At 37.1% G+C, this 25,677-nt stretch overlaps 1 protein-coding gene across 5 annotated transcripts in view; it reads left to right on the forward strand.

Annotated features, from left to right (window-relative positions):
- UTRN (utrophin) overlaps positions 1–25,677 on the forward strand; it is a 356,268-nt gene that overhangs the window by 104,235 nt on the left and 226,356 nt on the right. For all 5 annotated transcript variants that reach the window (XM_085216963.1, XM_085216962.1, XM_085216960.1 and 2 more), the window contains 17 exons: positions 2,571–2,684; positions 3,469–3,624; positions 5,094–5,264; positions 6,941–7,120; positions 7,723–7,857; positions 8,362–8,511; positions 9,876–10,037; positions 10,413–10,541; positions 10,998–11,171; positions 11,730–11,885; positions 13,393–13,563; positions 14,839–15,018; positions 19,043–19,171; positions 19,312–19,482; positions 19,655–19,804; positions 20,192–20,329; positions 21,296–21,448. In XM_085216963.1, the coding sequence (XP_085073089.1) occupies positions 2,571–2,684; positions 3,469–3,624; positions 5,094–5,264; positions 6,941–7,120; positions 7,723–7,857; positions 8,362–8,511; positions 9,876–10,037; positions 10,413–10,541; positions 10,998–11,171; positions 11,730–11,885; positions 13,393–13,563; positions 14,839–15,018; positions 19,043–19,171; positions 19,312–19,482; positions 19,655–19,804; positions 20,192–20,329; positions 21,296–21,448 (2,619 nt within the window). The remainder of the gene's footprint in view (positions 1–2,570; positions 2,685–3,468; positions 3,625–5,093; positions 5,265–6,940; positions 7,121–7,722; positions 7,858–8,361; positions 8,512–9,875; positions 10,038–10,412; positions 10,542–10,997; positions 11,172–11,729; positions 11,886–13,392; positions 13,564–14,838; positions 15,019–19,042; positions 19,172–19,311; positions 19,483–19,654; positions 19,805–20,191; positions 20,330–21,295; positions 21,449–25,677) is intronic.

The following is a 25,677-nucleotide window of genomic DNA, read 5'->3' on the forward strand; positions in this document are numbered from 1 at the left end:
CATTTAGGTCAATGCCTTGTTCTCTTCCCTTTCTTTCTACTTACTCTTATTAGCTGTTTAGGATGATGGAATAAATATTCTGCATATGAGCATTTCTCAATCTCATTTGTGCAACAGCTTCTTATCAGTCATGCTCATCAAATTATTGTACCTTTCCAGTTGTCTTGATTTTTCTGTAGCTGCACTGAGCTAGACCTACTTACTTAAAAGTGTATGTTTTCTTCCTTGTGGAGCAGACACTGAATGAGTCAGTACTGGAGATGTGATACCAGAGACACAAAAATACCTTGATTGATAATGACTGGGTACTTGTTAAGAGAGAAGATGAAGTATCTGACTATAAAAGTGGAAAAAATAAAAGGAGGAGGGGGAAAAATGGAATAAGTGGGTGGCAAGCCATGGAGAATGTATGGTTACTTACAACTGTGCGCAAGTGTTTGTTTGTATTTAATATTTACTTTTTTCATAATTCTAAAACTGAGAGGTTCTACAACAGCACTCCTCACATTTATGTTTTTGAAAAGAAAATGTAAGTAGACAAATGAACATGGCTTAAAACGCCCTCGTTAGTCAGATGAACAAGGCAGTGGCAGATCCGTCTGTAGGACCTGCTTCTCAGATGTCATTTCTGCAGTTTCTGTTGTGATAGAGGCTCCCTCAGGCTGACAGTGTGTGCACTGGTGACGTGACCTGTTTCTGTGCTGTATTGGTTTTGCTGTGATATTGTCTGTAATAGTCATGTGAAGGGAAAAGCAGACAAGGCTCCCTTGGTGAATTACTTCTTGTATTTGCTAGACCACTTCTGTATCTTTTGTTCCGTCTCTAATAACGTGTGGTTTGTTTGCTGTGTTTTTGACTAAGTATTACTATCAGCTCTTCTAAATGTACTGCGTATCTGTACATAATGTGGCTTTTTTCAGGAGTCTAAAAGGTGATATTCAGCACATTTGAGCTTCTTTGCTGGAATAAATTTTAGAAATAGATCCATTGTTTTAAGTCACTTCTAGCAACTGAGAACTCTTACAGATTCATGGTCTACACTGAGCGTTTGATAATTATTTATCTGTGCAGTGCAGGGGCGTTTACTTCATTGAACTTCTGTATATTTAACTTCTGATTCAGCAAGTTATTTAAATGTGTCTAACTTTGTGAGTAATCCCATTTAATTCATTTTGGCTACTTATTATCTTTAGCTAGCTGTGCATATCTTTCTGTAAGTAAGCTAAAATGCCTTGTCAAATGGCAACTTCTTATAATTATGTGTGTGTATATATAGGTATGGATATTTTTAAACTGTGGTTCACTGGTTCACTGTTAGAGCCTCCTGGGGTCTGATTTGAAAAACGTTCAGGCTCATGAACTGAACAAAATTCCTCCAAAAAGGAAGAGGCTTGTGGAAAGTGTCGTGACTTTGATCTCTAATGGTAGCATTGTCCTAGATATAAATGTAATCTTACTTTAATGTGTTTTCGTTAGTTCTGAGTTGTTTTTTTTTTTAAAGCACTTTATAATGTATAGATCTTGAAAGACAAGTGTGTGTTTTCTTCCCTGGTGATGTGTAAAATAGAAGATAATGCTGATGAATTTTGACTTGGCTTCTCCAGTAAGAATGCTCTGTTGTGACAAATGAGTCAAAATAGAAAGATAACATCTGCTAAAAAAAATGCCAGAACTTTTGGTTAAAAAAAGTTCAACTATATTATTAAAAATGGCAATCATATAACACAGTTGAATCAGGACAAGAAAAATCTTTTCTCCAAGTTTGTAGTGTTTTTATTTGTAAGGGTAATAGTGAACATTCACAATTGTGTGGGAAGGTGATGGCAACCCTCCTGTCCCACTTTACCCAGAATATAAGGCAACTGCTAAATTTTAGGTCGGGTGACTGCAATTCTGTATTTATAAATTTATTTCTGTGCCTTGCTTTATTGAGTACGTACTGTAGCTACCATTGGCTCCAGCTGGAATTTTTTAGTGCTTATTCTAATCCTGTACAGTATTTGCTTTTTATGCCTGTGTTTCTCTTCTGTGTTTCCCTGCATAGCTTCCATTTCTCAAGTGTTTACTATTAGGCTTTCCTCATCTAATCACATAGATACCTATAGAGGCCCTGTTTTGTTATTGGAGTGCAGCAGATCCTCCAAAAGAGTGTGGTGAAAATGGCTGCACGTAGTTGATAGTGTGAAGAAAAGACAATTTCCATTGTTCCAGCAAGTCCTTCGTGTGAAGGGTAGCCACATACTTTCTGAAGCTATTTTTTGAAGCCGTGCTTGTTGTCTTAGTTTATCCAGCATTTCTGTGTGATAGCCAGGATGAGTACAATGCCAATTAAACCATGGGTGCAAGAGTATCGCTATCGGGATTTCACATAAAGTTCTTTACTTTCTTTACTTTCACATAAAGTTAAGAATGAGAAATTGAAGGAAGAAAATAATAGAAGTGGTGCGACGCAAAATCTGGGGAATGCTTGCACGTTCTGAAACATTCTTTTTACACTAATTAAAATGGTTGAAATGCAACTGCCATACACTCACAGTATTATCAACTCTTTGCTACTATGTTTGATTTAGACTAATTCAAAAGTTGTTCAGAAGTGGATGGATGGCGTGAAAGGCTTCTTACTGACAGAAAAGGCTGCTCAAGGAGATACCGAAGGACTTCAAAGACAGCTTGACCAGTGCACAGTGAGTTTTGTTTTCCTAAGGAATCTTTGGAAATCATATGTTTACCATCTCTTCTTTATTATTTTGCTACTGTTATTGGCTGTGGTATATTATGTAAAGTCTGCCAGAATTGTCTTATCTATTTCACGACTAAGTTTTAAGTGCTTCCTTATGTGTATAGCCATAATGCTTTGTACATTTCAGAGTTCTTCACTATATTTAAAAATACGTATCCACAATTTACACTAACTCTTCTGTAAAAGTGTTTAATTTTTTACTCAGTTTTATGACAAACAGTTTGAATCTATCAGTGAAAACTTCTTTCTGCATAAAATTTTAAAAATAATAAGCAAATATGTATGATTAAACTTGTATGGTTTAGGAGTTGTATGTGCCTTGCAAGTAAGATTCCTTCCTATCTGGTGCAACATAAGGATCAAAGTCAGGTAGAATGTCAACTGACAGTAACTAATTACAGTGTAACCTCAAACGTTTGTTTCTGGAGGAAGAATATGCATCTGGAGTATACTAGAAACATCAGGGTATTTGAAATACATCATTTTGAAAGTTGACTTGTTCTAGTTTGGACATCTGATGTGCAAGAATGTTTGCACTGTGTATGGCAAGATGTATTTCTAGTTGCACAGCTCTGATGTTTTAGGTCACTGCAGGATTGTTCTAAACAGTCTGGTACAGAAAACGTTGCTCTCTTTTTTTCTTAAGTAAAGTTTCTCTGAAATAATTTAAAATTACAAAACCATTGGTACTCTATACATTTATTTTTTTATTTTCTATGTGTGTTTAGATTTTTGTTAATGAAATGGAGAAGATTGAGCCTTCACTGAAAGAGATGAAAGATCTGGAGTCAGTTTTAAGAAGTCAGTCTATTGCAGGCATTAATACTTGGGCAAAATCTAGGCTAGTAGACTGCCAGACGCAATGGGAGAAACTGAGCAAACAGGTGAGTTCTTCATATGTTGCTAGTACTTACTTGTTACTGCGTCTGTTCATTTCCATGACAGTGGGAGTGTGGTGAAGAGGTGAAGCAGTGAAACAGTTTCTTAGAATTATAGAATGAATAGCTTGGCTTGAAGAGGTACCCAAGGATCATCGTATTTGAATTCACCTGCCACAGGCAAAGTTGCCAGCTGCTAGATCAAGTACTTGATTGGATTACCTAGGACCCCATCCAACCTGGCCTTAAATACTTCCAGAGATGGGGCATCCACAGCCTCTCTGGACAACCTGTTCCAGCACCTCAGTATTCTCTCATAGAAAACTTCCCTCTGACATCTCATCTAAATCTCTCTTCCTGTAGTTTAAAACCATTTCTCTCCTTGTCCTATCACTATCTACCCATGTAAAAAGTTGATTTCTCTCACATTTATAAATGCCCTTTAAATACTGGAAGGCTGCAATGAGGTCTCCCCATAGCCTTCATTTTTCCAGGCTGAACAAGCTGAATTCATTCAGCCTGTCTTCCCAGGAGAGGTGTTCCAGCTCGTGGATCATCTTCATTGCCCTCCTCTGGACTCTTGACAATATATTTTTGACTCTTCGACAAATACACTCTACTTGTTCCGCTATCAAACTGGCTAAAATTCAACCTGGCACAGTAAATCCTTCACAAGTGCAAATATGTTAGGGAATCCCTATGCAACAGGGGTTTTGTTTAAATATGTACATTTCTAGGTATTTGAAGAGTTCACTGTGTTCCTTTCAGTTTAATTATTTGTATATAAAAATGAAATATTTACTTTGCTTCATACTGCTTTTTCTTTTCTCAGGAAAAAAAAAATCTGACCACCTAATCTTGCCCCTGAAATTTGGAGTATTATTTTGACTCTGAGTATTTTCAAAGCTGCCTGGAGGCAGCTTCCAGGCAGCTTTGAAAAATAAATGGCTATAAATAGACTGCCACTTCAGTCTGGCATATGCGGATCTTTCTTTTGGATGGAAGCTTTCTGTAGAAAAGTTTTACTTTCATCACAGTGCCTGACAAGGAAAATCTTGCTGTTTATGAACCTTGAACCTTTATCCAGACTGCCTGGGTTGTAGAAAAGTGTGAGGCCTGATGATGTTAAAGTATTCTGTATAAGGATGTACCTAACTATATGATATCTGTGATCAGAAGAGTGTTTTCTTCACTCTTTGTCATTCCCCCCTCCCCACATCTGACACTTGAATTGCCACCAGTTTTCACAAAAGGACGAAATCCATATCCTCTTTCCCTTCCTTACCTCTAGGTTTTGTTGGTCTGCTAAAAGTGACATAGATGGAGGGGGGTGACAGCTAATTTTAATTTTGCTAATTATAATGGCTTAAAAATACTTTGGTAGAAAATGTTTTAACAGAAACCTGTGGTTTTTCACGTACACAAGGACATTTATGTACCAAAACTGCTGTTTCTTTCTTCACCTTGAATTCTAGATCATTAGTCAGAAAAATCGCCTGTCCGAAAGTCAGGAGAAAGCTGTAAATCTGAAGAAGGATTTGGCAGAGATGCAAGAATGGATGACCCAAGCTGAAGAAGAATATTTGGAGAAGGATTTTGAATACAAGTCCCCTGAAGAGTTAGAGAATGCTGTGGAGGAAATGAAGGTCAGGCACATCAGGTCATTGTAGAGACCTGATTAAAGGGAAACAAAACTTAATGGTTTCTAAAGGCTGATCTTTTGTGGATTATTATCTGTATGTAAAGGAACTCAAGTCGTGATAAGATTAGTGCTATTTTTCACCTTTGCTTCATGGAAATTTTGTTTTAAAGCACAAACTATAGAAGCAGATGTTGTATTTGGCTAAGAGGCATAGGGATCATATAATGAGTAGTAGCACACAGAGCCTTCTAAGCCAGGAAGGCTTGCAATGCATTAAATCCTGAGAATATGTTACCTTATTAGAGGAGAATAAACTAGAGGAAGACAATGTGATATTCTGTCTGTCTAAATTAGCAGTTGTAAAACCACATTATTCTGCTTCCAGCTGTTGGACTTCAATTTCTCATCTCATGCTATAGTAACTCTACATTTAGTAAAACAGTTCTAAACAGTTTTGTAATAAAGGTTATCTTGTGTTCCTCATCTGTTGCAAATAGTGATGCTAATCCCTCTAATTTTGGAACTATTGACAAAAAAAGAAGAGAAGGCTTTATTTTTGCCTCAGTATAAATTATCAGCTGAATAGGTAATTTTCTTGGATTGCATGTACAGAGCAAACAATAATTCTCTCTGTTTTTAAACAATTCAGTGGGAGTTCAGGTGTGTCTTGACAAATAATTTGAATTATTCACTGCATGGTTACTCTGAGTAGAAAATAAAGTGTTTTGACAAATCTATTTGAAGATCCAAACTGCTCTTTTTGAAGGGGCTTTCTGAAGCAATTTTTAACAAGTGTTAATATATTTGTGTCCTTTGAAGCCATTTGAGATTTCAAAGTCTGACAGCCTGCTGAAAACATGCCAGGAAAAAAAACCCAATACTTTTTTTTAATTGGGAAATTTGAGAGATTTAGTACAGTAAACTCCATCAAATCCAGATTATATTCTGTGTTTTTTAATCTTGCAGATGTGTCAATGAGCCTGTGAATTTTTACTGTAACAATTGTGTATCCTCTTACGTTTGTATCAAGAACATTATGCTGGGACTGCCTCTAGTACTGGGGAAGAACACTCTCTGTGTATTTGACCCAGGAGCATTTTTTACATGACATTTTGAAAACCTCTTTAGCTTGCCTAATTCTGCTCTTATTTGAATGGAGCTCCTACTAATTTGAGGAAGTAAATTTTAAATGCTGTGAGGTCAGTTGAGATAGTTATAAAGTAGAATGTTACAGATCTCTATCCTTTGCCTTTTCGTTAACTGAAATTTCTTTTTTAATTGCCTTACATTTAGAACAATATGTCCAACAATAATGCTGTCATGGATTAAATTCTCCCATAAACTACAGTCCCCTTTATATCAGAGGTACTTCATAAAAGTGTCCTTGAAACCTGAAAAGAAGGAGCTAAATAACATTTCTATTTCTGAATCCTTCTAGTTGTTTCCACGCTGTCCAGTCAAAGTTTGTCCCTTACCTTTCAGCTATCCTGCTTCTTAAGTTCTGATGAGGACAAAATTCAACAGCCAGTAATATGATCTTTCTAGCCATATTTTGTTGATCTCAGACTTGAGAATGTTCTGGCAACTACACTTATGGTGTTAAACTGCTGATGGTTGTTTTGAGTGGTTAACAGCTGGATGCATGGCAATTTAATTGTTTAATATGTTCTTTTTGGGCAGAGAGCAAAAGAGGATGTGCTACAGAAGGAGGTGCGAGTGAAAATTCTCAAGGACAACATCAAAATGTTGGCCACTAAAGTGCCATCTGGAGGTCAGGAGCTGGCAACTGAGCTGAATGTTGTGTTGGAGAACTACCAGCTACTATGTAATCGGATCCGGGGGAAATGCCACACTTTAGAGGTAAGACTAGCAGATTTCAAAACTCAGGTAGGTGATATGAAGAATGGAAAAGGATGCTAAAAATGTCTGTGCCACAAAATCCAGAAAATTTGACAATGCATTTTGCAGTGGTGCTTTTCCAAGATTTTTCTCTTGAGATGAGGTCTTTGGAATGCATGAGGAAACCACCTGGATTTGCTTTTAAAATCTGTTCATAATCAACACTTGTACAAATAAATAATGTCTCAGAGCTTTGTTATCTATCCATGTTTCTTCAGAAACAACAGAAACTTCTCAATAATTAGAAAAAGTTGATCTTGGTTTGTGTATGTCCTACATCCTTTCAGGAGGAGTGCGAGAATTTTTGTTACGTTCTTAAATTGTTAGGAGTATCTGATGTCTGATATTTTTAGCACGAGTTTAGAGACCTTTGTATGTGTTTTGCCTATTTCTTTTCGTTATACTTCTGTAGTAGCAAGTTTTTCTATCTAAAATTTATTATGGAATGCTCAATTTTTGAATGTGTTCTACTTGACTAATGTGGGGAGATATCTGTGAGATATAATTTCTTCAAGCCTATGCCTGACCTTCTAGACTAATTTCAATTTTTCTGTTGCTTCTAGGAGGTGTGGTCCTGCTGGATTGAACTGCTTCAATATCTCGATTTAGAAACAGCTTGGCTAAACACTCTAGAAGAAAGAGTGCAAATGACCGAAAATCTGACTGATAAGTTGGATGTTGTCAATGATGCTCTTGAGGTATTGTTGTCGTTCTGCTGTACTGCTGACTTTTCAGATAGACACATTTGAAAGAACAAGAATTCTGCTCTTTAGAAGGATACTGAACAGTGTGTTGAGTATTCTGATTCTTCCTGTTAACGTAGTACTCTGAATTTGGAATGTATATTGTAAGAACAACACCCTCCACCCCTCCAAAAAAATATATTTTCTTGTTTATAACAATTGTGCCAATCTTGATATTATGCAGAGGTGAAACTTCATGCTCTCTTGTCCTCTGTAAATTAATTCCTTCCAGCACTACTGTGTGAAATATTGATGAGTAGGTGAGAAGTGCTGTGAAGTTTGGTTTTGTAAAACGAAACAGCTACTGTATTTGCCATCATGGATTAAGCCATAATTTATTCATACTTCTTTACACTTTTTGTCTTGAGAGTACTGTAAACTTTGCATGCGGACAGATTTCTACTTCTGAAAGTTCAGAAATATTCGATGCATTGACTTTATACTTTTTCCGCTGATTAGTCTCTGGAATCAGTCCTGCGTCATCCAGCCGATAATCGAACCCAGATTCGGGAACTTGGGCAGACATTGATTGATGGAGGGATTCTTGATGATATCATCAGTGAAAAATTGGAGGCTTTCAATGCCCGCTATGAGGAGTTGAGTCATTTGGTAAGAATTTGGGGGCTCCGTTTGTCAACTCAGTGGGCTGACATGCTTCCTCTTAGCTGAATTCATGGATGCAGGACTTCAACACAGGAAACGAGGAAGAAGTTTCATAATGTCAGCTGCTTTCAATTTAGAATAATACCCTAGGAGCAGAATACAGATTTTCACCTGTTACCAGTCGTGTTCTGTCTTCCACATTTGCATTCCTATTTCCCCCCTAACTCCCTCTATGTTTTTCTAGATAACTTTGATTTAAAAAAAAAAAAAAAGGTCAATTATGATCTCAAGAGGGCCAGTTCAATAAATTTCAATAACTGAGATTAATGTTCCCTTCCTACTACCATAAATACTGGTATACTGCTCATTAACTGTAAAAATGAAGGATGTGAATAGAGACATTTTCACTCTTTGAAAGTGCTAGGAAGAAGTTACAGTATAATAAGGGAACAGAAGGAAAGCATTCTTTCCATTCTCCATATGTTGCCTTGCCCCTTTCCTTTTCTCATGCTTGTCTCATCTATTCTAGGTTTACTAGAAAGAAGAGTATTAGCTGTATTTCAAGTTGCATACATTTGTTGAGTATTGTGGTAGCACAGGCCCAACCAGAATGTAGAATTGCAGAGCTTGTTTTTTTTTTTTTTGTTCCCTGCTACTATTGAAATACAGTCACAGATAGAATTTGGGTTCATTCGCATTACAGTGAGCATTTGCATAAGCTAGGGGCTACAAGCTGTCATTTAAGTTAGCATTTACTACTATTTTTGCCCTTGTAGCATTTCACTGCCATGTGAAAGCTGTCAGCTTTTGTATCTGCAGTGCTGATGTGCAGGGTTTTGTATCTGCAGTGCTGATGTGCGGGGTTGTTAATTACTTTCTGTCTCAGCGTGTGCTGGTAATGGGGATTTTGTGCTCACGTGGATCAGTGATCAAATGAACTTAGAAGTTTTGCTGCTTAAGAGGGGGCAATGGAAGGAAGGAAATGTGAACCTCCATTTTCACTTTAACAGGGAGACATAGTTTGTTGTTTTGATGGAAAATGTTCAGGTTTGCACATCAAACAACACTAAGCTACAACATATTGTGATGTCCCTGATTCCTGGGTGACTAAGTAGTTTTTGAAATGCCTGTTTTTAACAGCCTACTTTCCTCCTGAAGTGACAGGAGAAACTTGTTTTCAATGCCCTGTATCTAGCAGCATTATTTGTTAGTTAATGATATCAATCACGCAGTTTTTAAGAAATGTTATTTAAGACGACAGTTCTCTTGGCATAGAAGTTTTGGGGTCTTCCTCACCTTGTTTTGAGAAAGATTAATATTGTTCCTACAGAACAAATGCTCTCTCACATTATACTTTTCTTTCCTGTTAGGCTGTGAGCCGACAGATCACCTTGGAACAGCAGCTTCAGACTATGCGAGAAACTGACCACATGCTGCAGGTCTTGCAGGAAAACTTAGCGGAGCTGGATAGACAGCTGACATCTTACCTGACTGATAGAGTAGATGCCTTTCAGATGCCACAGGAGGCACAGGTATTCTATAACAGCTTTCTAATACCCATCAATTTGATTTATCTGGTGATAGCACTCAGCATAGACTTATTAATTCATGCAGGTTTAATTTCACTCTTGCACTGATGTTCTAATTGACAAGTTTTGTGATCTGGATTGCTTTCCTATTTTAAGAAGACTTCATAGAATAACAGTGTTAATAGTTTTCAATTTAGCAAACTGTGACCAGAGCCATGTTTAAAATCATAGAATCGTAATCAAATCTTTACATTCAAAATCTGGGATCATTTAACATTACAGACTGGATTTACTTCTGGTGGATATTAAGTAGTAAGCAAGCTCTTTTCCTCTCTGCAAGATGTGCTGTAACATTTTTTTCCTGTTTTTATATGGTAGAAAATTCAAGCTGAAATTGCAGCTCATGAGGCCACCTTAGAGGAGCTCAAGAAAAGTCCTCGCTCTTTCCCTCCTGCTTCTCCTGAATGCAGATCTCCCCGAGGTGGAACTCTGTTGGATGTTTTGCAGGTAAAAATATGAAAGTTACACTAAGCATTTAAATTTGAAGAGGTTCTAGTTATAAGTAGCACGCCGCTGTTGTTAGTCTGTAAATTGCTTGGTGCGGTCAAGCAAATCTCAAAAACTAATAGTGTATACTTCTACATGCTTTCATTAGGAAACAAGTAGCACTAGATTAATTGAATAGGGAAGCTGAAATCCTGTAATTATCATGGGATAAGTACTGAAAATAAGGTAGAATGGATATCTTGAAATTGTGTTGAAAGAGAATTAGAGCTCTTCTGCACCACGTGTGGAGATTAGAAATAGGTGATGGAATGTGGTTTGGCAAATGATATTAACATGTATCCTGAGTTGTGGTAGCATGAGAGATGGATTAGATTAGAGGGAGATGCTTTAAGTATTGTTATCCAAGTGTAGACGTTAATTTAAATTGATCTCTTGAAACAATTTTCATTAAAACAGAGAAAACTCCGTGAAGTGTCTACGAAGTATCAGCTTTTTCAGAAACCAGCCAACTTTGAGCAGCGCATGTTGGATTGCAAGCGCGTGTTAGAAAGTGTAAAAGCAGAGCTTCATGTCTTGGATGTGAAGGATACTGACCCAGATGTAATCCAAACTCATCTGGACAAGTGCATGGTAAGTATGGAATGTTCTTAAGTTATGTTTGGAGTTGTTTCATTACAGTGTGATTCTTCTAGCCTAATCTGTCTCCCAAGGGATGAAAATACTGTTACAGTTTTTTTACAGAATAGCAACAGAACTATTGAAAACTAAAACACTGCAATTCTTTTGAATTATCTGTAAACAGATGAGTTTACATGTAAAAATTGCCTTGCCTGTCCCATGGGAAGCATGACTCCGGGCAGGATTGCTTGTTTTTTTTTTTGTATTTTTTCTATTTAAATAAAAATAGTAAAGGTCAAGCATAGATCACAGTGTTAGTCTTTTAATGCAGATTATGTTATGGAGTAAACAGTGATGAACTATTGGGATAAAATTTACTTCATTAAAAACTGAAATTAGAATAAAGTACGGAAAATCAGAAGTTTGAAATCTGCTTGGCAGACATTTTTGCATTGCCCTGTGTTACTTTGATTTGCTCTTAATCCAAAGCTCAGAGTTTAAGTGCGCCAAATGAAGTACTCGAACATTTGAACTAGAAATCAATCACTAGTATGTCTATTTGTGCTTTAGAAACTCTATAAAACCCTAAGTGAAGTGAAACTGGAGGTTGAAACTGTCATCAAGACAGGAAGGCAAATTGTACAAAAGCAACAGACAGATAATCCCAAAGGAATGGATGAACAACTGACAGCATTGAAATTTCTTTACAATGACCTCGGGGCACAGGTAAGAAAACTAAATCTTTGTATGAACATTTATCTGCATGTAAATTATTTTATTTATTGTTTTGATGTCAGAAGGCTTTATAAGGTTTTGATTTTGCAGCTGATACTGCATAAGCTATTTGCTACATCCAGAAGGAATCTGTTGAGAGATGAAAGATTACTTGTAACAGTCTTGAAGTTGCTCAGATTCTCTATGATCATAGAGTGTTCCTGAAGGGGTAGGTCTTTCTTCAAGAAAGGAAGGTTCATAGGACTTTAGTCATTCCATTAAAGCTCACCTGCTACTCCTTAAAGTGTTTGTATGATGTTACACCTGTTTGTAAAACACCTTGCAAGATACTTAACTTTTGAATTGTCATGTGAGAAGTTTGAGTCGGTGTAAATTCTCTCTCTTTCTCTCTCTCTATTTATTTTTAGGAGATGTCATGATGATTTCTAACTGTAATCCATTTAAGAGTTGCCTTCAGGGTGAAATAAAAAATACACGTAAAAGTGCTTTCTAAGAACTTCGTTAAATATTGATTTGAGTAATTTTCTTAGAAGTTTTAATCCTCATTTGGATAAATTTGGAATAGTCAAAAATAACTAAATGCTTGGGTGGGTGATGGTGGGGGAAATAGGGATTTTTTTTTTTTCCTGCTTAAATTAAGGCAGAAGTCCAAGCAGAATCAGGCTTATTCAGAGTGAAGCTACATTAGTGCTCTGGTAATATTGTTGTAATTTCTTGAAATGAGTCCTATAAATCTTTTATAAAATAAAGAATATTCAAGAAGGCATGGACTCTAATGTAGCCTATGCACTTATTGCTCATGACATAGGAGGACAAGTAATAAGAGAGGGACAGTAAGTCAGGGATATTTGCAATGCGAGGTTACAGTCCTGTTTGTATCTCTGAATTTACTTTTTTTTAGATCTTCAAAGAGTATATTATTTTGTATAAATACGTGCAAACACTAAATTGAGAGTAATTTTTGAAATGTCACTTTATTCTGGCTTCCGTGGTTGGGTTGTTCTCAAGTGTTAAAGTTTGATCAGACAAATTGTATAGTCAGTGTGAAATGGAATTAATTGCACTGCAGCAAACATCAAATTTCACATTTATTTTATATAGCTGTTTTCAAGGGCAGACTGTATTTTCTGTGAAACTTTTCTTTACAACTTTCTGCTGTCATGTCTGCCCCAAAATACTGGATTCTGTATTTGCTTCTATTTCAGTTAAAAAACATAATAAACGTACTTTAAACTTTGACTTGGTGATTATTAGCTATAAGCAAGTGGTAAGTATGTTTCTTTTAAGTATATCTTAATTTATAATTATTCAGGTTTATGTATTCTGCTTTGTATAGTAAGATGCAGATGCTTATAAACAGTTTTTCTTTTCAGAGTCCTTTGTTGTGCAGGAAGACTGCTTTTATAATGAAAAGATTTGAATTCAAGTGGGTATTTTAGTTGACTAACACTTTCATTTTTGTTATCTTTTAAAATCTTTGTTTTTCCTTTTTTCATAGGTTACAGAAGGAAAGCAAGATCTTGAACGAGCATCCCAGCTGGCACGCAAAATGAGGAAAGAGGCTGCCTCTTTGTCAGAGTGGCTAGCTACTACTGAGGCAGAGTTGGTGCAGAAGTCCACTTCGGAGAGCTTGCTTTCTGACCTGGATTCAGAAATTGCCTGGGCTAAAGTGAGCATGCTTTAAAAATACATAGGATAAATTAATGTTTTTAACATTATAGTGATATTATATGGAAGTGACTGAATTTAAATCCTTGTAATTTTCTCCTGTGCCTTTTTCATGATGATGTTACTGTAGATTTGATTGGCTGTGTACAGTAGCTAACTGAATCTTGACTCAAATAGCCAGTGAAGTATTAAGATATTGCTATGTACTTACTGCTTAGTAGGTATCTAAGTGACTTGTTCTGTCACTAACATAATTTATAGGTTAATGTTTGTAATTATCAGGAAATATATTTTTGTCCTGTATAAAATATTAGGAAGAGAGCAAATTGAAAACTCATTTTTTTTTTTTTTTTTTTTTTTTAACAAGAAGTTGAGCATGTACCTTTTTCATTGAAACAGCTCGGTCTTAAAAAGTGTGACTTTACAAGTCAAAAAGCTCCAGTAACTTGTTATTTACTTTTTCAACCATAAACTGCAACTTTTCAGGGGGAGAAGAATGTCTTCTCATTATTCTGGAGAAAAGGATTTTCTCACGTAGTGGAAACTAGTATATGTAATAATCGGAGTTAGTAAAAACAGTCAGCTAATACACTTGTTCTGTTCTTTCCACTCTTTGGTTTGTCACCATTTCTTCTTGAAATAGATCTGTATAGAATAGAATCTTTACATTCCAAAGCTTACAAAATTAGAAAAGCATCTAGTCGTAACCTCTTCTCACAATTTTGGCTCAGAGTTAACAGTCATTAGTACTACACTTCTACTGTAGGAATATCCCTAAAATTTCTCTCCAAACAAGCATGTTAAATAGTTACTGAAGTAAATTTACTATACCTTTGTAAGCAGTGCAAATAATTCATGAGCTGTTACACTGCACCACCAGGAGGATAAACACATTATGTTGCATGAAAAATAATCTTTTCTGTCTCAGTGTTTTCTGGAGATGATTTTAGAATGCATGTAGTAATTTGAATGTTTGTTTCTTTCCCAAAGATAATAAGCTAAAAGTATTTAGCTCGCAGGGAATAAGATTTTTAAGAAGCTCCAGGCAGTATTTGCAATTAATTGCATTATTTCACTCGCTGTATACTGTCAAAGAATTTTCGAAATAGCCAGATGTTACCAGTAATAACTGGAGATATTGAATGGCAAGAGATGTTTCTTTCCTCATGGAAACCATACTCTGATATTCAAGAGATGACACATGCCTGGCTCCCTTGCTCTTGTGATTGGAGTTAGTTTGCAGTATGCTGTATGTGAGTGACTATTCTTGTTTCAGAATGTTCTGAGAGAGCTGGAAAGGAGAAAAGCTGATCTGAAGAGTATCACAGAAAGCTGCACCACACTCCAGGCTCTAGTGGAAGGGAGTGAGACTTCACTGGAGGAGAAGCTCTGTGTTCTTAATGCTGGCTGGAGCAGAGTTCGGACCTGGACTGAGGACTGGTGTGACACTTTGCTGGTAAGTTGTGTGTGACAAACATTTAGAGCAGTTTTACCTCTGTGCCCTTAGAGCAGTTGCCTCACATTCTGTGATGTGAAGCTTCTGTGGTGCTTAAAGGAACGTAGAATAGATTTCTAGGTACTATGTAGATGAAGAGCTGATTATTGAGATTTACAATAAGGTGAGAACTATTTTGCAAGTGTTTGATGCATACTGTTGGGTGTTGGTACCATGTACTTCGTAGAAGTGGGTAATCCTCAGTGAATAGGAGATGAAAATGCAGGATCTGGACATGAGTGTGAATTTGTATAAGTATCCCAGATAGTTAACTTGACTTAAGTGGGAATAACTTGCTTTAGTTATTAAGAATAAAACTGTTAGTTTAGTTTTATTTTTGTCTTTTATTTTTCTGGCTTTGGTGCAGGACTCATTTCTGTTGTCCTTACTATCCATAGACTTTGTGGCATGACATTCTTTTCTACAGAAAATCCAGAATATGCTTAGTGAACACTTTCATGTATCTGTTGCTTTCATGTCTTCTTTATATTTCCCTTTGTCTCTCCCTTTAATGTGTCTTCACGTTACATTTTAATCTGTTGTCTTCATTTACAAATTTATCCCCTAGTCCCTCTCACTTATTAACATTTTATGACCTTCTCTTTTGTTATACCAGTAGTGCTAGTAGACACCAATAATGTCTACTTGTTACTTAGTTCTTTACTGCTCCCACCTCTTTTCTAATATTCCTGCTACCTTAGTGCATAGAACTAAGTTGTTTCCAAAATTTTTCTAAAAGTGAGCATCTACCATTGCACACTGCACATAACCTGTGTGAGTTAAGAGAAATAAAAACATCAGAAAACTGCTAGTGGCTTGCTCTTTACCTTGTCATAGCTGATTCAACCAAATAAATAATAAATAACAAACAAAAACACATAATTCAAGTGTTGTCTGTTTCATAACATGTTAATGAGAGCCCAGAAGTTGGACCTTGTGTTAATGCTTTCTATGTGACTTTCTATAAGCTCGTGAATTTATTACCATAGGTAGAAAACCAGAACTAACAGAACTAGGCCAAAATGGATTTTTTCCAACAGGCTTCTGTAAGTGCTGTTCTTCTTTCAGCCTGAAAGAAGCCTGTTTACCAGCTCCAGCATTACAAAAAAAATAGTTTGTGTTATATGTTGGCTTAGGTTGGGAGGGGCCATAAAGATCATTGAGTTCCAGACTCCCTGCCATGGGCAAGGTTGCCACCCACTGCCAAATCAGTCTGCCCAGGGCCCGCATGCAGCCTAGTGTTGAAAGCCTCCAGAGATGGGGGATCCATGACATCTCTGGGCAAACCTGTTTCAGTGCCTCACCACACTCTGAGTAAAGAACTTTTTCCTAATATCCAAAATTGCCCTCTTTCAGTTTAAAACCATTCCCCCTTGTCCTATTGCTGTCAGACCACATGAAAATTCACTCCGCTTCCTTGCTTATAAGCTCCCTTCAAGTACTGGAAGAGATCATAAAAAACACTTGCAAAACATGTATCAGCATATCTGGATTTTGCTGGTTGAGTGCTGGTTGCTCTCAGTGTAAGGGGTTGTTACCGTTCCTTCACAAAGGAGTAAGGGGAAGAAATTCATTCACTTTCTTCTAAGACAAAGCTGCTGTGCTGTGCACATCCCTTAGTGCTTGAGAGGTGCAAAAACTTGCTATCATCGCTGTTGATTCCCAGTTACCATATCTTTTTCTCTGTCTAGTAACTTTCTGAGTTCATTACCTTCCTTGAGACCTAAATCATGGCTGTTGAACAGACATTTGATAACTCTCTAATTGTGTTAAGCAAGGCATTTGGGATCCTCTGTCAGTCTATTGCTCCTTTGGACAGCCTGTAAGTGCATGTTTTAAGTATATGCTGTGTCTGAATTAAGGCCATCAGTATCTGTTTGGCTGAATAAATGTAAAACTATGTATATTAACCCCCTGCAACCATTCACAATGGATGTGAAAGACAATTGATGTTAGCAAAAAAAAAAAAACCAAACAACCCCAAAACCGATGTTTTTAAATGGAGTATTTCTGTGTTGCTAGTTTGGTACTCCACCTTCAGAGGACACTGATAGGGCCTGAAACTGGAAACTGGGGATGGCACGAACCCTTCTGCCTCGTGTTCAGTGCCTGTTGCAAGTCATACAATTCATAATCTGATGATTTCTATGTTAGGAATTATTAAGATAGTTTACCCTTTTACATAAATGCTGTAAGAGTGATCCGCAACTAAAAAGCTTCTGAACTAATTTTATTCATCTCTGATAATGAGCATTGCCCTTGTGCTTTGTTAGATTAAATTGTACTTTCAGTAGGGGAAGATACAAATTTCTTGATTCAAACAAAAAAACAAACAAACAAAAAACAACCAAAACCAAAAACAAAAAAACCTTAGTCGTCTCTTCCCTACTTCTCCTCTGTTTGTGATATCTAAAAAAGGAAAAGCTCAGTCCCATATATGGGAGCTTCCTTCAAACCACTGTGACTGCACAGTAATTACTGGCGCTGTTAAGTCTGGGGAAAAGGAGGCTGAGGGGAACCTTATTGCTCTCTTCCAATATCTGAGAGGTGCTTACAGTGAGAGCAGGATTGGCCTCTTCTCACTTAGTGACAGGTGGCAGGATGAGGGGAAATGGTCTTAAGTTGTGCCAGGGTAAGTTTAGGTTGGATATCAGGAAACACTTTACAGAAAGGGTTGTTAAGCACTGGAATAGGCTCCCCAGGAAGGTGGTTGAGTCACCATCCCTGGATGTGTTTAAAATCATTTGGATGTGGTGCTCAGGGACATGATTTAGCAGAGGGTTGTTAGAGTTAGGGTAGTATGGTTAGGTTGTGGTTGGACTTGGTGATCTTTAAGGTCTTTTCCAACCTGAGCGATTCTATGATTCTATGATTTAGGTAATAAACTCTGTCTGAGGAGGACAGTACCTCTCTTTGCTTCATCTGTTGTCATGGATGTTCAAAGATGATCAGGACTGTGCTATCACAGTTCTGATGCCTGTCTATCAGGACGTTGACCAACAGAACAGCTTCTATATCTGTGGGAAGTAACTCTTGTCATATGGCTGCATTTTTGTAACGGCTGTCAGATTTTTGGGTAAACATACCCAAAAAGATGCTACTGTATCTTCCTGTCTTTTTTATCCTTTCGCATCTGGCCTGGTTTCATGTATGATACAGTCTTTACAGTCTTATAAATTAATCTTCAAGTCTACAAATTTGCCTTTTTATATTATTCTTCATCCTATTTTCCTTTGTTTCCTTGTTTCTCTTCCTTGATTATTAATATCCTGTAAAGACACAGTCTTTCCATTATATATTACCGATCTTTCTATTAAGGCCCTCTTCCTGCAAGAACTTTGGAGATTTACTCATATCTGTAAACAAAATAATGTATTGTTTCTGTTAACAAACATTACAATTTCTGACTGCATGTGAGAACACAATGTAATTTTCTAAGAGAAAGAAATATCTTAAAGGAATCAGTACAATATGAAAACTTGCAAATATTATAATCGATAGGTTTTGCTGTAAAGCCCGTTCAGTTGAAAATAAAACAGGGAAAACCAGCCACATATAGGGTATAGTGTTGTGTATTTGCTAGCAATAATTGAAAAAGTGTGCTCTGTTTGATTAAGCGATGTTGTGGTCTGGCTGCAATATTGTAATATACTGTCTGTTTTTGGTTGAGTCACTTGAACTATTTCTGTTTCTCTTTCTATGAATTAGAAATAGTAACATTGATGTTATAATATTAATAAGTATTATTATTATTAATAATTAATGTTTGGAATGAAAATTGTAATCTTGTAAATACCTTAGTGAAGGTAAAAGGTACAATCATGTTTTTGCTGTTTCTCTCCAAGGTGTAGCCAAGGTGTAGCCACAACAGTTTCTATTCCAATGATGTACTTTGTACTCATAACGATGTGGAGTGGCAGTTTTTTTCCTACTGTTTTTCTTTCTTTTCTGTTTTCATTGATGCATCTTTTTCAAATTTTTTCAGAATCATCAGAGCCAGCTGGAAATCTTTGATGAAAATGTTGCCCACATAAGTACTTGGCTGTATCAGGCTGAAGCCTTGCTGGATGAGATTGAGAAGAAGCCAGCAAGCAAAAAGGAGGAAACTGTGAAGGTAGAAAACATTACAGTTTAAAGAGGAAGCTGTGAAATAACCAGTTTTTTATTCTAAATGAAGTGATGTTTTCTGCCTCGTTTGCTTGTTAATACTCTTCCATTTTCCTACTGTAAACCTTTGCTTTTTCTTTCACTTAGCGTTTAACATCTGAATTGGATGATGTTAGTCTGCGTGTGGACAACGTGCGTGATCAGGCTGTCATCCTAATGAATGGTCGAGGGGTGTCATGCCGTGAGCTTGTTGAACCAAAGCTGGCAGAACTGAACCGTAACTTTGAGAAGGTTTCTCAGCACATCAAAAGTGCCAAGGTGAGGGGAGTGCCGTGAAATGCTCATTGAGTGTCAAAATAAAGACAAATAGCTTTAGAGAATAGATCAGATCTTTGCTAAAGTGGTGCTTGCCGGCTTTTGGTTTTCTTTTAAATGTAAATCTTTGCATGGAAAAAAAACCACCTTTATTTATTTATTTAAAATATTGCAGATGCTTGTTGGACAAGAACGACTCCCTGTCATGCCGGAGTCCCGTGAAGTCAGAGTGGCTTTTCCAGACCTGGAGAAATTTGAGAGCGATGTACAGAATATGTTGAAAGTTGTAGAAAAGCACCAGGAGCTGAGTGAGGAAGATGAAAAGGTTTGTGAGCAATGGAAGAATTAAATAATGGACTTATTCCTTTTCTTTTTTTTTTTCGACACATTATATTCCCACTGACTACTGGGGGAATTCTGGGAAAATCTTTTTAGTACAGGAATCAAAAATAAAAGGAATTACTGGGCTTTTGGAGACATTGCATGATTTTCTCATATGTTTCCTAGCTGCTGGTGCTGCTTCTTGCATAGTCCGTATTTTCATTACAGTTTTATATAATCTGCTCCAGATAGTGAACTTTGATGTGCATCTTTTTTTTTCTCTTTTTCTACTCAGTGTTATAAGGCTGGTTTACTGTGAAAGTGATAGAGTGCAAAATGTTTGTGTGTTTTTTAACTTTTATTTTCTTCCTATGTAATTGTCTGTACCTAGCTGGATCAAGAAAGAGCTCAGATTGAGGAGGTTTTACAGAGAGGAGGACAGCTGTTACAGCAGCCCATGGAAGACAATAAGAGAGAAAAGATACGCATGCAGCTGGTACTTCTGCAGACAAAGTACAACAATGTACAGGTAAGATTACAGTAGTTACTAGAGTTGCAGCTCATTTATGCCGGTCTCCCTTAAGTATCTCACTTACCATCTGGTTATAACTTTTTTTAATATGTAAGAGTGTCTGTAGGAGAGTTAAATGTGCATACATCCAGCCTGATTCTTTGAATGTTTGCAATTCCAAACTGTGGATTTTGTCATTACAAAATTTTGAGGAAGTGGTTTTGATTTTTCCTTTTCACAGTGTCACAGAGTGTGTGCATATTTGCACATGTGGCTGCAGACAACCAAGCATTTGCTTCACTTGTTGCCTCTTCTCACACTCCAGCAGTGGTTTATCTCCACCACAGGGCTGTGTTACGAGTGGCTATATCGGTGTGTGCACACAAACATATTCAAGTATATTCACGGGGTTCTCATTTTAAAAAGTTGTAGTGAATGTGAGTCTGACCCCAAATTTCTTCTCTGTTTCTACAGTGGGTATTATCGCTAATTTCTTACTCTAGTATATAGTAGAGCTTTCATACGTACCATATTTAAAATATTTTTTTGTGAAGCAGAAGTGGCTCTATATTAATATTCTTTTCAACTTACCTGTTTAAGTCATATTTGAGTTTGTAAAATGACGTACAGCTCAGATGAGGTGTAGCAGGATAAAACCCTTAGGCTGACTATGATACAATCTGTGAAGATAAATGGAATATTTATTAAAAAAAAATATAAATGGCTTATACTGTTGCGTATTCGTGGAGATGTTCAAGGTCCTGGGCAGCCTCATTTAGTGGTTGGCAGCTCTGCCCATGGAGGGGGAGATAGAGCTTGATGATCTTCCAACCCAAGCCATTCTGTGATTCACTGTATGATCCTATATTTTGGAATTTTTCCTCATCAGATGAATCTGTAGGATAGTTTCGTTTTTCAAATATAAGACCTGTCTTTCCCTCTTCTCATATATTTTTGTCTTTTTCCTGATACACCCAACTGTAGGAGGGGAGGTCATTTCAAAGGAGACAAGTGGTAGAACTCTCTCCAGTGTTTTCTCAGTATAAGAAGGACCATGACAATCTAATGAAGTGGCTGGATGAGGCTGAACATCGACTACCAGGACTGCAAGGAATGGAAGATGAACAAAAGCTGCAGGTAAATTAATTTTTTTTTTTTTAGAGTGAACAGAGGGAAGGCTGCATATAAGCTGATATGTTAGGGATTATGGCTGTTCTTTTGATAATTTATTGGGAAGATGTGTTTTCAAAATAACAGCATTCATTTTTCATTAGGGAATGATCTGCTTGTATAGAATTAGGGTTTTCTATATAGTAGTCATAGATCCAATATATCCCAGCCATCAGACTCAAATCTTAAAGCAGTTAGATCAAGATAGTTTCTGTTGTTGGTCTTCACATAAGGATTATGCTTAGCTGTTTCTGATGCCCTGCATCAAATAGCCTGATTCAGTGTCTCATTGGTGCACGTGTGAAAAAACCCTGTTTTGAAGCTTAAACTCTGCATGCAGTGATAGCAGTATTGTAACTATTAAGATGCTACCCTTCACTGCCTCAAATGTTTGGGAGTGAGAAATACCCTCACGTGATTAATATTGCTGTAGACAGTAAAGATTTTAGAAAATGACAAAATTTGAAATGTTTTTTTTATGAGAAGAGTTGTGTGCCACAGTGCGTGCGAGTGAGTCTTGACAAGCACTTTAACAAGTGGTTTAATAGGATGTCAGGGTCTGATAAAATTAACTTCTCAAAAACCTGTATTTCTTAGTTATTGAGGGTACAGATACTTTCAGTGGTGTATGTTGTGTTTTATTTTGTCTTTATTATTATTTCTCCTTTTCATCTTTCAAACCATTGTGACTGCATGGTAATTGCTTTAATATTTTAGGCAATAACAGTCAGGAACCTTGTGAAGCAGTAATTTCTTGGACAAGCTTGGGGGCTAGGCAATCTGTCAAGTAATTTTCAGTTTCTGCATATGAACTTTCATTATTAAAACAAATCAATCTCTTTTTGACTGCTGCGTAACTTTTTAACTCTGTGCCAATTAACTTAAAGACAGAGGTAAAATGCACGGTTTCCCTGTGAGTCTCATATCCATGAATTTGTAATGTGGTGCTCTTTATTCACAGGTATAGAGTAATGTGGCTTCAGCTGCCTACGATAGCTGTAGACGTGTGGCTGGCAGCCTGTTGTCCTTCCTTGTGTAGGCTGTAAAAGTGAACTTTTTTTTTTTTTACTTCTCTTTATGAAGACTTGAATCATAAGCTTCCTGCACAGAGCTAGGCAACAGAAACAACCCTAAGCATCTGCTTGCCTGTCTCTTTGCTCTGTTGAGTCCCCAATGGACACTCCTGATGATTTACTGTGGTATTTGCATGTGAGCTTCTTAGGACCTGACGTATGCAATGGAATTTCTTTGAAAGAACGAGGATCTGTCCATGTTTGAAGTACAACAGTATGATTCAGACAGGTATTCTTTATCCCTGTTGGTCTTGCTTGTGCTTGGCTGATCTTCTCTAAGGAAGATCTTTTGCTTTTACTAAAGTCTTAATATTTAGGGACATACTGTAGCTAATCCTTGGCATTTCTGGATAGAGGAAATTCCTTCGTCTTGGTATCGGGGTGCTGAATGCAGAAGATCATATACAATCATATAACTACAGATTGCAAGAGCTATTACAATAGACCGTGGATGAAGAAATTCTATCTTTGCTCAGATTTAGTTCTGCAAAAAAAGTCCTTACACTTCCAGATGTAATTTTTAGTCTGACAGAGTCCATTGGGCTTTCAGATGAGGACCAGAGCAGTTTTCCTTTCTGCTTTGAAGAAGCTGCTGCTTTTCCTTCCTGTGTCTCCAGCCTTCTGGTATCTTAGTGATAAGGCAGCCTGCCTCAGGTGACCGTAGTTTAATTTTTGTCACTTACTCTCTCCTCTGCTTCACTAATTGATCTTGAACGCTTGACAGGAAGGATGTGTCTTGAGGCTGCCGCTTCTTATTTTGATCTTCTAAATTTTATTTTTATCTATTTATTTTTTTAATTTTTTAATTGGGACTGTGCTGTTTTTGAAGGGAAACATAGTGTTCCCCTAAACGATCATTGTGTTAGATGAACACAGTTGCTTCAGAATTCCATTTGCATCAGCAGAGAAGAAACTCTGATACTGAAATACCTTAAGAACAACATCCCTCCATGGGATATGGATGAGGCACACTCTTCTCAGTGGTGTATAGTGATAAGACAAGGAGCAGTGGCCCAAAATTTGAACATAAGAAGTTCCATACAAACATATGGAAGAACTTCTTTATGGTAAGGGTGATGGGGCACTGGAACAGGTTGCCCGGAGAGGTTGTGGAGTCTCCTTCTCAGGAGATATTCATGACACATCTGGACACCTACCTGTGTGACCTATGGTAGAGAGCCTGCTTTAGCAGGAAGTTGGATTCTTGGGGTCCCTTCCAACTCCTGTGATTCTGTGACTGTGGTATGGCAGCTTCCTTCTCAGCCATGAGCCGAAATGGACAAAAGGGTCTGTATTAAATTAAGTGCTGGGTCAACACTTCACCTTGATGTGAGGGAGTTGCAGGGAGCAGGAAAACCCACATCATAAGTTTATAGCGATATGCTGTACATTTCCTTGAATTCCTTCTTTTCTAACCTTGTTTTAGTATTTATTGAATTGTTCCATTCTAACTTGCTGTAAAGAGGGAAAAGAGAAATTAAACCTTGTATTGCAAAAGTAATTAGTTGACTAAAGTTCCTGAGACAGTTTTCCAGGTTTTAGAAAGCTGTTCTGAATTAAAAATGATCGTTTTGCAGATGGTGAGTGAATTTGATGCCTCATGCACCATACTGTTTCTCTTACAAACTGAAACACAGATTATCCAATAATAAAGAAAACATATTTGCTTGCCTACTGTGCTTTTTACAGGGAAAGTTTTGGTTTTCTTAAATGTGGACCAGTAGCAATGTTGTCAACAAATATATTGCTTACTGACTTCACTAATTAGTATAGAAGAAAACGTGGTTGTGTGAGTCTAGCATTGGAAAACTTTTCCTCCAGAAAAGGTTGTCAGTTATTTTGGCTGAGAGAGAGAAGGGACTAGGATCGATTAAGAAGTGTGCGTTTTCTGATCTAAAGGGTATTTACTTGCTTAGGGGTGAAGTAATATATGGTGATCTGAAATTAGACTGGGTAAATGCTTGGTTATGACTTCCACATTACATTTTATGTCAATCTTAGGCAGTATTTTCAAAAATCCACTTAAGAAGCAAGTCAGAATATTGCCTTGAGTAGAATCTTTGTTAGAACGTGTTTAAAAATATGTTTAAGTATAAAAGACGAAAGGTAAAGAAAATCTGAAACCAAATACAGAACTGCAGGTCAAAAAGGTATGTGTTAAATATGGAAGGAAACAAGTTTTTGTTTAGCCAGTGAGTTAAAATTATTGTTAGCCTCTCTCATTGAGAGTTCTTGTTTATAGAACGTACGATTGTCATCCTGTCAAATCTCTTCCTAAATAATCTTTAATTTATAGCTTTTTGAGTACCTAAGAAAATGGTTTGTGTGTTCCTAAATTAAAATACCGACGTCTGTAAGACTTAGATGTTTGCATTGCATGAGACACATTTATGTCAAACTTCTGGTACTCCATTTTTTTTAATACTTACTACTGTAATTTAGAATCTGCTAGTCTACAGTGCACAGTAGAGAACAGCAGAACACTTAGCTGTAGTTTACAATGGTTACATATGCTCACCCTTAGAGGAAGGGCTGTGAAGGGAGCAAACATCTCAGTGATGAGAGACAGCTGCAGGAAATGTGCTTTGAAGGAGCAGCACTAGGAGGTGTACTGCCATGCAGAGGAACAGCAACCTGGCCCTGAACAGGGCTGTTGGGGAAGTAGGAAGTTGAACTGTGTATCATTATTGGCAGCAAGTGGAAAGCAAGTTCACTGAATGCCACAGATCTTTTAAATTCTTCACAAGTTTTCTGATCGGACAGGCATCCTGATGCTTGTTCACATCATCATGTCTCATGCTACTGAGTAAAATTTGCTTCCAATTATGCAGCCTTTGTCTTATTTCTGTGGAACTGGGGACCTCTTTGTCCACAGAAGAATCACACCACTGCCAAAGCCTTCAGCATTTGCTCGAAATTCCAGTGATGGACGCTAGCAAAATATGTACAACACATCAAGAAAATGTTTATTTGGGGAGCATCAAGAACCACAATGCTAGATTTGTAACTAAAACGTATATAGCAGGTTATAGCTTTTGCTATGCCACTTGCTTGCTGCAGTGTTACTAAAGCAAAAGTAATGGTACCTGGTTTCAGTATACTAACAGTTTTTGTACCTGTGCA

The sequence above is a fragment of the Meleagris gallopavo genome, chromosome 2 (assembly GCF_905368555.1).
Source record: "Meleagris gallopavo chromosome 2, MGAL_WU_HG_1.1, whole genome shotgun sequence".
Lineage (NCBI taxonomy): Eukaryota > Metazoa > Chordata > Aves > Galliformes > Phasianidae > Meleagris > Meleagris gallopavo.